The sequence below is a fragment of the Molothrus ater genome, chromosome 10 (assembly GCF_012460135.2).
Source record: "Molothrus ater isolate BHLD 08-10-18 breed brown headed cowbird chromosome 10, BPBGC_Mater_1.1, whole genome shotgun sequence".
NCBI classification, from domain to species: domain Eukaryota; kingdom Metazoa; phylum Chordata; class Aves; order Passeriformes; family Icteridae; genus Molothrus; species Molothrus ater.
In genome coordinates, this window is record NC_050487.2 from 16,512,340 (window position 1) to 16,523,645 (window position 11,306).

At 44.6% G+C, this 11,306-nt stretch overlaps 1 protein-coding gene across 2 annotated transcripts in view; it reads right to left on the minus strand.

The window, feature by feature from the left end:
* PDE6D (phosphodiesterase 6D) overlaps positions 1–9,682 on the minus strand; it is a 34,522-nt gene extending 24,840 nt beyond the window's left edge. Inside the window, exon 1 of one of the 2 annotated variants that reach the window (XM_036389008.2) lies at positions 9,538–9,682. In XM_036389008.2, the coding sequence (XP_036244901.1) occupies positions 9,538–9,587 (50 nt within the window). In that variant the 5' untranslated portion in view covers positions 9,588–9,682. Of the gene's footprint in view, positions 1–9,006; positions 9,026–9,537 lie in introns of those variants that run through there. The other variant, XM_054515930.1, reaches the window with a different exon arrangement.
* Between the last annotated feature and the right edge of the window lie 1,624 nt (positions 9,683–11,306).

The window sequence follows — 11,306 nt, forward strand, 5'->3', positions numbered from 1 at the left end:
AAGTTAGACACAAAGAGCTGGAAAACTGCCATTATCTGCACCCTTTACAGGTGTGGCTACATTAAAATATAGCTCTTTTTTATTTGAATTTGCACCTTTCCAAACAATCTACTGCCTCATTCACTGAATTTTCTATTTCAGAACTGGCAACACTAGGGATGATGTAGACAATGTTACTAAGCAGGAAAACAAGGTACTGTTTTATCAGTGCAAACAAAGGTAAGAGACCATCCTGAACTGTGAAACATTTTCAGCTGGCCATGGCTGTAGTTATACAGAAAGAGAACCTTAAAGAGGGCTGCATGGCTGGGGGATCAGCAGCAGAGGTTTGTGCTACAGCTGCCTGGTTAATGCCTCCCCTGTAATTTGTGTAGATGGGGAAAAGGTGGTCATGGAGGGATTGCCAGTGGTGAGAGGAAAGGAACTTATTCTAGTGGTAGAATGGAAGATGCTTGGAAAAGAGAACCAGTGTTTCTTCCTTCCTGTGAAGCTAACCCTTCAGGTCAGTGTGGCAGTAGAATAATGCAGTTCCCTTTGAAGGAATTATGGGGGGAAACACAAAGAAGAATTCCTTTCTGGAGCTGTTTAAATACTGTGTTTTAATGACAACAATACAACTGTAACAATGCCTTGTGGATTAATGAGGGTTCCATAAATAAGCAGCCCAAATGGGATTGAGAAATGTACTGGTTTCTCTGTCTCTTCCTGGAAAGCGTATTTAAAAACAAAATGCATTTGCTCTCCAAGGCTGTATGGGGTTTTTAGCCAATGTTTTCCTCTCTCTGGTTCACTGAGAGCTGCACAGAATAGAGCCTCTAATGGCACTTGCTGCATGGTTCCAGACCCTGTTTGTGACTTTGCCTGATGACCAGGCAGTAACTGCTCACACAGCACAGTAATGCTAAGGATTTCTTGCACAGGTCAAGGGCAAAGAGAGAATGACTACCTTACTGAGGTCATCTCAAATGCATTTCTCTTAAAAGAAATTATGTGACCACAGACTTACCACATTAAAACTAAAATAATGGTAAGCTAGGTTTTTAGAATTGGTGCTGGATAACTAAACATGGTGTGTGAGAAGCCTCCTCAGGTAAGGTGGTGCTGAGAGCTGGAGAACACAGCACCAGGCTGCACTGAGTTATCTGATCTGAGGCTGTAGGGATAACATCCAGCAGCAGCAGTGCCTGGAGAGGACTCTGCTTACAGCCCTCCCCAGCTGCTTCTTAATTTCTCCCTCAAGTTGAACAGCTGAGCTGTTGGAAGAACTGCCACCAGCACAGGTCCTGCTCCTCAGCCTGTTGCTGAGGTTGTTTTAAACCAGCATGCAGGAGGCTGCAAGGCTCATCTGAGCAGCCTGGCTGGTGACTCTGAAAATGAGGCAACAAGCAGCTGGGGATGGCAACCCAGCCTCTGTACAGCTGCTGTGACAGAAGCATGGAGCAGGAAGAATGCAAGAGCAGGTATTTTTGGATGTCTCTTTGCTCAGAAGCAGGATACCACTTCCTGGACTGAGCTGTTTTTAAATTTCACTTTAAGGCCAGTAAGGTTCAAGCAAAGTAACAAACAGAAGGACTTTTCCCCTCTTTATTTCAGCTTCTGGGAAAGGAAGTAACTTTACTAGAAAAACAGTGGAATCTTAAGTTGGACTCTGACAGGCCAGTATTCCAATGCACTAAAATCTACTCTAAAGAGTTAAACTGGAAGTGAAATGTCTAAAGTACCTTCAGAAGACCCACCTGTGTTAAAGGCTGGTAGGTATTTCTTGGTGTCCAGTTTCCAGATGGGTTGGTATTTCACCACATGGCAGTACATTAATGGGGACAATGGTTGTTCCTTTACCTTCTCTCTCAGCAAAAGTTCCTTCAAGAGCAGTTGAGAGTGTTGCAGAACTCCCTTAAGCAGAGTTAGCAACAGCTCATGCTAACACTTGAATCAAAACTGCGTCCCCCTTAATGAGGGTTTCTGTAAGAATTTTCCCATACACAAATTTTTGTTCAAAGTCATGCAAATAGCCAGCTTTTCCACTGCCTCCTGAAATACAATTTCCTTTGACCTTCCAAACCAAAGTGACCTGACATTAACTCTCTGCTTCCTCAGCAGGCTGTCCCTGATCAGAAGTTTCTGACACTTAAAACATCAGATGAACTCTTGATTCCAAGAATGTGTAGCCTTCATTCTCAAAAGGCTTAAATTAGGTCATGTGAAGAGGAGGAAAGAGGCATGCAGGCAATCTGCTTTCACTGGTGAGTAAAGTGTATGATCTTCCCTGCTTTCCTGATAAATAAGAAAAGATGGATATAATTAGCTGTCCCAAGGACCAAATAAGCTTCTGACTTGCTACAGAGTAGCTGAAGGTTATGTACAGTGTAGCACACAGACCAACTCATATAAATAGTCCTCTGTAGAATTACTGAGTATAAGGCCCTGCACTCTCAGTCTCTAATGGAAGACTACTGCTCCTAATTAGTTACAATTCTTTCAATACAGGATAAATTTAGTAATACTCTTATGTGCACTGCTATCCCAAATGCTGACTGAAAATAAAAAACCAATATATTTTCCTTCCTCCTTTTACCTAAGCCTGCCATTCTTCCAGAAGAATGTTGCCTGAAATTCTAGTCATGAACATAATCAACTCAGAGACTCACTCATGACTGAACTAATTTTATACTGTTTCCCTTAAGTCTCCTCTATACATAACATTTCTGTCACAATGAGAACTCTGTTCAGGAGAAATATGACAATGGAATCTCGAGTTCATAATCACAGCTGAAAATCCTGGCTGTCAACTAGAATTTAGCAATGTGCAGTTGAGATCTGGCTCCTAAGAGAACCCTGGTTGCTGTCAGGTATCTTCTGGGCAGAGCCTCCCAACAGTACTACAGTGTCTGCTTGGGCATGAGGCCAAATGGCTTTGGAATCTCACAGTAATGCCCAATGAGTGCATGGGGATACTCCCTCAAACTGCTCGGGGAGTGATGCTACACAGATGACAAACCTGCTTCTGTGAGGGCTCCTGATGGAGTCTCAGCACAAAAAGGCAGCACTTGAGAAAAGCTTTTAATATTCTGTGCTGGCTACTGCAGTTTATTGCATATCTAGAATAAACATATGATGTGCTCCTTAAGATGTGAGAGCAACGGATGTGCAAAAATCACCTTTTAAATAACTACATTTTATAAACTCTGTGATACTAATATGCAGGAAAAAAAGGACAAAATTCAATGTTGCCATGTGGACCTTAATAGATCATGATGCTTTCTGCTTGTTCCCTGTACCTGGGAATGTAGCATACCTCCTACTCCTATACAAACACTGACTGCTGGATGTAAGCAAAGCACTGGTTTATCTTTAACAGATTCTGAGCTCAAATTTGAAGTTGCCTTAACTTCCCAGCTTAGAGAAATAAAAGAGGCTTTTCTTACATAAATGTAAGATATATAGCAGCCTGCTATCTTACAAATTTCAAGTGAAATTTTGACTCAACTTTATTTCTGGGATCAGCCTAAGTTCAGAGATAAACACGAAAGAACAAGTCACATCAGCTTCCACACTAAGGCTACTTTAGCTAACAGAAAACTCTTTTTGCCAGACACTAGAACCACATCAGATATCTATATTAAAACACCCTCCTCTGAACAGTATCTGTTTAATTTGAGGATTTTTGGATACCTCCCCTACTTCTCTATAGGTGTGTAATCTTGGCTTTTGTCCTGTATGTTGGCTGTGAAAATGCAGGGGGTGGGGGGGAAGAAGCTCTACCAGTTCTCAGTCGATGGATTAAATTACTATCTTCTGCTCTGTGGAAATTCAAATACTGTAACAACAGCTGAAGCATAAGGCACCAATGACTTCCAAGGATGCAAAGAGTAACTGATATCTTAATATGATACAAAGGAAACAAGGGAAAATAATTTTGCTAATGACAACTGCATTATTTTAAGTACTTCATTAGGTTGGCACTAAGCAAGCAATTAAAAATACTGAAACCATAATTCCAGTAAAATGCTGGATGGGTAGGCTTTGGAGAGATCAAAGGATAAATCTTAGATATAAATTTGTAACTACAAACTGCTAAAGCAATACTGCAGATTAAAAAGAAAAACCCAAACTCCAATGTCAACCTCCACTTTGAAGCTGATGCCAGACGTGTTCTCTGTGGCACCTGGCAACTCATTTGTATCCTGTGATGCCCTTTCCACTGCTATGGGCACAAACCCCCACTTCCAACACTACAAAGGGATTGCACTAAATGCAACAAGTAGACAACTGACTGTGGCTCAGATATCAAGTTAATGCAAATCACAGGTTAAGCACAGTTAAATATTTACACTTTTTTCAATGAAAGTTAACAAGGGGAGGACATGAAGTTTTTGGTGTTCACTCAGGAATCGAGCAGGTAAAATCAAACCTGGTAAAATTGCTCTTGCTTTATTTGCAGATGTGCCTCATGACTCAGTCATAAGAAAGATGATGACTCTGTGTTTAGCATGCCAGCACTAGAGATCATTGCAAAGTGCAGAACTTCTGCAAATTCTGGAAATAATTCTGATATGGTAAAGGTACCTTGACTATCATGACATACAACTACCAACTACAACTCACCTAAAGCTTCTGGGTGAAACTCTGGTCTCTGAAACAAAGATCTCTCAATGCTGCTAGCGTGGGAATTTGTTCCAGTCAGACTAACTGGGAATGTGGACAACTCCTGCTTGTAAAGTATTTTAAGCTCTGTAGAAAGTAAGAGCATTCAAAAAACCAGAAATATGGATGAGGGAGAACAAACTCATGTTCTCCAGGGTGTTTTAAAATTGCATTAGAGCAAGCTATGTGCAAGTTCTGCTTTGGGTCTCCACAGAGTACGTGTCCCAGCTTCTGGGAAGTCCTGTTCCATCTTTTGGCTGGCCAGTGTCTCCTTTTAACCCATGATATTGATGGTTTGTCTTTCTATCCCATTGCAAGGAGTCTAACAGAGTGAGATTTGAGGAAGTGCACAGAGGAAACCTCAAAACCAAGGGGAATCTTTAAGTCAATTAAAGCTGCTCCCTTGTTAGTTTTGTAAACACAGCATCAGGTAAGGATTTCAAATGAATAACCTGCCAAACACCTACCAGCCTAACAATGAAACTGGAAACTTATTTCAATGTTGCTTCCAATTAGATTGCTCAACTTTGGAATGCTGCATCAAACTAGTTCAAAATTCCAGTGGCTATTCTAGGAACTGATGGACAAGACTGTCATTAACTTGTTCCTGTCTGTACAGCAGACCAGGATGAAGTTGGAAGTTTCCCTGACTGCAGAGTAATATAAAGTTCATAGATATTCCTAGTGATTCTGGTATAACTGTATTTTCACTACAGCTCTACCCATCTTTCAAAGAGAATAATGCTTTGCTAGAAAGACTTCCTAGGCAGAAAAACAATGGCAAGAATAAAGCTGGAAAAAGCTCTGGGAGCTGGGAAGATGTTGCACAGGGAACTTTGAGGACTGTAGGAATATAGGCCAGGCTTTGACATGAGAAGTTTTGCCTGCAAGTGTTGAAGTGCTTGAGCTACAGGTCTATATTTACACTGGCCACAAACACAGTTTCATAACTCTGTAATTGTTCTGGAGTTAATACTGTCAGTTAATGTTGTCTCTTCTTGCTTATGTTCACTGTATTGCCTTGTTTCAGGAGACTTCTGAAGAATAGGCTACTGCACAGACTTAAAATGAAGTTCATGGAAAAACTTATCCTAAACTGATAAACAGCTACAGGACAATTAATCCTGCAGAGATTTTGATAAGACTTCTCTGTACAGAAACAAATAAAAGGTGATATCTTGTTTGACTTGTAAGATTTAAAATAGAAAGCAAATGTCCTTATTCCTGTGTTGAGAGGCAAGACATGGCACTTTAACCATCCTATGAGAATCAACCAACTCATTGGGGTTTTCTCCTCCTTGCTGTTCTGACTGAAATCTCACAGAAAGAACTGCTTAAAGAAGTTGGACTGTGGTCCCTCAAGAGCTGGATGTGAATCTGCTGCTGCAAACCATGACTGGATATTTCTAATCTACAGCATGGATGCTTTCCAAATGCTGGCAAACCAAACTAAACAGGGGTAACTATCTACAGGGTCCTTATTCTAGCACATTTTGAAAAAAGAATTCTGTGCTGGTTGATCTCAGAACAAAGGTAAAGAGGCAACCCACAAATAGTTAAGGGGGAGCCATCAAAATAAAACAACCATGAACTTTGACTGTTGGGGAAGTACATCACTGGTGTTACTTTGTTTTGATAAAGAATGCTAAATGCATGCATTTAGTAGTACACACTGAAGATAAAATGACAGAACAAGATCTGAAGCATGTGTTGAAAGGGTGAGTGAGGGCCAAGTAAAATGCCCTTCTGTAGCTTGACAGAGTAACTCTCCCATCTTCCAGAGACAAAAAAAAAAAAAAGGGCATAATTGAATTTCATGCATTTGAGATCACAGGACCAGAGGGGCATGAATACTTGCAGAAATAACACTTGGCTAATTCTTCACACAAATGGATCTTCAGTTACCAACTGGACTGATGTTGCTTGTAGCCAAACAAGTGCATTTGCACAGCACTAAACTACCTGTAGATATTATGTTGGGTGTAACAACTGCTGTTCAGACAAGTGCCTTCAGAACAGTTTGTTGATAAATACACTTACAAGGTCTGTTAGCAAATACTGTCCCTGAATAAGTGACAAGCTCTGTTTGTTGTCTGCTTTCAAAATTTTTCTGCAGCATATTTATTGGACTGTTAGTGTTCAATATCAACTGGTGCCACAAAAATTCTTAGGATAAGTATAATAACATATAATATTCTCATTTTCCTGCAATCATCAAATATATTCCCCTTGGTTTTAATATTTTTGAAATAGTAAAATCCACAAGAAGAGGGAATAAATGTTCCTGGCTTGGATTTTGGGACATTAGTCACAACATGTTTCTGCACTGGTGTCATAGAGGAAGGAAAACCTATCTTTCAATTGAAATTAGAGGGTGGATTTAGGCTATAATTTAATTTCCACATGCCCCAATCATCCAGCATGCCCCAATGAGTTGGAAAGCTTGTAATTAACCCCTTTTCAGGAACCACAAGTAAACACAATTGTTTGAGGAAACTCTGATTACTCAATGTGAACTGGACTTCCAGCTAGAGTGTCTGCTGTTGTGTTAAAATTAGGGATTATTTTGGAAGCCTGCTTCCTCAGTGATGCTTCTGGCCCTAGCAACTGTTCCTGCCTCCCAAAGAATCCCTTGCACACAGCCCCAGGGTGCAATGCCATGCTCCTCTCTTGTGCTAAAAGCAAGTTCAGTTTGAAGTGCCAAGGTTGCAGATGTGCTTAAGGTGGTGGAGCTGAACTCCCTCCCTTGTGGGAGCAGAGGAGAAAGTTTCCAGGTACTCTAAGTATAAACTGAACAGTTTTTCAGAACACATTTTTCTCTTCCTTTCTATTAATTAAATGAGTGCAATAGGGTGGCTGGAAGATAAAGCATCTCTAAACTGCAGTTGTCCCTGGAACAGACCCTGCCCTTGGACAGGGGAAGGGAAATTGAGCTGATGTCTCCCTGGCAGGGAGCGTGGTCACAGCTGGGCATGAGCAGCTTCCTGTGGGGATGGTGTGGTGTCTCAAGGCTTCCTCACAAATGAGGAATGTCTGCTCAGCCTCTCTTCTGGTTTACTAAAGGCAACAGAGATGTTTCTCAACTATTTCAACTTGCTAAGAGTTTCAGTTATGAAATGCTTCTCCAGACTTTCCTGTTTGTCAGACTTTGCACTACACAGCCCCTGTGGCAGCTATCAAGGTACTCTACCATGTTTTTGGAGAAATGTGGTCCAGATTTTGACTTAAACTGTCCTGCCAGAAGTAAATTTTCTTTTTTGCAAGGACAAACAAGGAAGACTAGACTTGAGATACTTCAACACAGACTACAGAGTGCTTCTAATAAAGCTTCCTATCCATGCTATGGCTGCTTGAGATCATAGTTTGTTGTCTGACATCCTTCCTCTCAAAGAGCAAAAAAGCATTTTCTCTTTAGGACAGCAAACAACAAAAAGTATTATTTCATTCAGAGTTGGACAAAGGCCTTTATGTAAATTATGCTATCCAATAAAGACTATGCACAAACACATGCAAAAAGCACTTAAAAGTTTGCTCCCTAGGCTTAACTTTCAAGGCACTCCTCATTTCTACCAACAGCTTAGTCTGGTCTTGTCAGGAGCTTATTCTTCTAATTGCCAGCACAAAAGGGTTTTAATTTATGTTTTGACTGCTAAAATTCTCATCTTCATAAATACAAAGAACTGTCAATAGTGCCAGCAGAGAAGCAAAGGAACCAGATGCAGTACTAACAGCTGGGGGAGACTGCAATGATTCTATAAAAAGTTAAGAAAAACATCTGCTTATAGTTTGATAAAAGCTATCTGTCTAAATCCAACCTAGAAAATCAGATCCTGCTACAGCTGGCATAGAGATTATGAACATCTCACAGAACAAAAAGCCCCACCACCCTGTTTAGAAATAATAGGTTTTGATCAAGAGGATATTTCCTTCACTTCTGTCCTTTTTATTGTAAAAAAAGAAATATAAACCAACTCACAACAATATTCTGATGTCTAAAGGGCAAGATAGCAAGCTTGCATTTGCCTTCTAAGCTTAGAAGAATTTACTTCAGTAAAATGTAAAATAAAGCTACACTATTTCTCACACCCTTAGTTTGAACATGGGCCTTTAGGTCGAGTCTTTCTCTACTTTGCTGAAATCCTGGGTTGGAAGGTGCACAAAGGCTCTCGCCTCTCTTCCAAGCTCAGATCTATCTCATTTCATCAGCTTTAAATTCACATCAAGGTACCACAGGCATAAAATCAGAATGCTTTTTGAAAGCCACAACATGAAAAGTTTTTAAACGAGCTGCACAGAAAGGCATTTACACGCAGAATACGTCAGCAATAAAAGACACTGCACAACCAACACATGTGCCAGTACCTCACGGTATGACAAGGACCAAGATGTTTAGCAGCTCCTGGACCTGACCACCAGGTATTTCCTTTCCAAGCAGAGGTGCTTAAGCGCAGGCCGGAGGGAAAGGGATCAGATCCTCCTGGCGCAGAGCTACTTCACCTGCCCTCTGTAAGCTGTCCTCGCTGCGGGCGGGGGGCTCCTGCTGCCCGGGGCCGCCGCACCCGGCCCAGCCGCTCTCAGCGCCGGGCAGGGGTCGGAGGGGCGGTGGTCGCCGCCACCCGGCTGAGGGCTTTGGCCGCGGGGACCCCCTCACCCGCAGGGCAGGGACGGGACCCCGGCCCCGGCGTCACGGGCCTCCTTTCCCGACCCCCCCTTCCCCGGCCGGCCCAGGGCCGGTCCCAGCCCCGAGGGACCCTCCCGCCACCGCCGGGGTGCGGACGCCATTAAGGACCGCGTTGCCATGGCAACCCCCCTCCCGCCCCAGGGGCCTCGCCACAGCGGGGCAGCGATCCCCGCGCCCCCCGCGCCGCCTCACGGCCCCCGCACGGAGGATACAGCTTGAAGCCGCGGAGGATCTCCTTGGCCCGCTCGTCCGTGGCCGACATGGTCCTGCCGCGCCACGGGCGGGCGGACGGGGCTGGGCCGGGCCTGGCGGGAGCGCGGCGGTGACAGCGGAGCCTCAGGACCCCCCGCCCCTCCCTCCCGCGCACCCGCCACTGCCCGGCGCAACCAACCCCAGCGGCCGCCAGCGGCCGCCCGCCGCTGCGCTGGCCAATCAGCCGCTGTCGTCCCCTCCTCGCCCCGCCTTCTGGTGCAGGAATGACAGCGCTACTGACCAATCAGGCAGCGCTCTCCCTCATTCAAGGGTGGGTGCGGAGCGGTCGCCGAGATTCTTCGGCTGGGCCTGACGTGGCCGCGATGGAGGCGCCGCAGGATGACCGGGCAGGGGGAGCGGGCGGTCTCCGGGCCCGGGAGGCCTCAGCGGGGAGTAGTCGAGGGGGTGAGAAGCCGCCCCGGGCCTAGTCAGCGGCGGCCGAACGGCCCCGAGCCGCTGGAGCTTGGCTGGCGCTTCTCCCCGGGCAATGGGGGTCCCGAGGTTCCGTCTCTGGGGCTGCTCGGCGGAGCTCCGCCCTTGAGCTCGGGTGGTGCCGGGGACCCGGGTGCTCAGCCCCGGAGCGGCTTCTGCTGGAGACCTTCAGAACCCACCTGGACCAGTTCTGTGTCATCTGCTCCAGGTGACCCTGCCTTGGCAGGGGTTTGGACTGGGTGATCGCCAGAGGTCCCTCCCAAACCTCGCAGTTCTGAGATTCTGCGTGTCCCGAGGCCGGAGCCGACAGCACCAGCATTGTGGAGAAGGTTTAAGATAAATAGCGTGCTACCCCCTAGAACAAAGGCAGCCTTCTTTGTGCTGCAGAAATTTGAATCACAGATCAGTTGGGATTGAAAGGGACTTAAAGACCATCCAGACTGGGCTTGAACACATCCAGGGATAGGGCATCCACAGCTTTGCCAGGCAACCTGTCAGTGCCTCAGCACCCTCACAGGAAATAATTCTATCCTTATATCTAATCTCAATCTGCCTTCTGTCATTTTGAAGCCATGCCCCTTGTTCTATCACGAGAACTCTATTGCCTTGTAAAAAGTCCCTCCAGCTTTCTTGTAGGACCCCTTCAGGTACAGAAAGGCCTGAATGATGTCACCCTGGAACCTTCTCCAGGCTGAACAATGCAAATTCTTCCAGCCTTTCCTCATCAGAGAGGTGCTCTAGCCCTCTAATCATCTTCATAGCCTTTATGTTTGTGTAGCAGAGTTGATTGTGGAGGGGAAAGTCTCAGATTTGTTAGTACATCCCAGGAGCCAGGCTGCTCTTTAACATGAGCTAATTAACCCCTCTCTTAACAATCTGAGTGCAACTGATAAAACATTAAGTCATGGATAAAATAAAGCCAGCAGTTGTAACCCAGTCCTCAAACGAGGACCAGTGAACAGTCAGGGTGCCATCAATACACTCACTCATGGCTCCACTTGCCTCCAAATCACCCACTGTGCAAAAGTGGAGAATGTGAGTGTTAATAAAGGCTGCATTTAATGCATAAGGGCAAGGCCACTGCCAGCATCACTGACAAGAGATCTTAATAATAAAAATAGGCAGCATTTATTTTCCTGATGTATATGATCCATGCTCAATTTCCCACCATCAGTTTAAGTGTATGGAGGGGTCATTTTGAGTCTGGGCAGAGTGCCAGGGGGGAGCTGTGCAAATATGTATCTATATTTTGTTAAGAGTCCATCCTGGATTTTAGCTAGGCTGTGGAATTGCATGC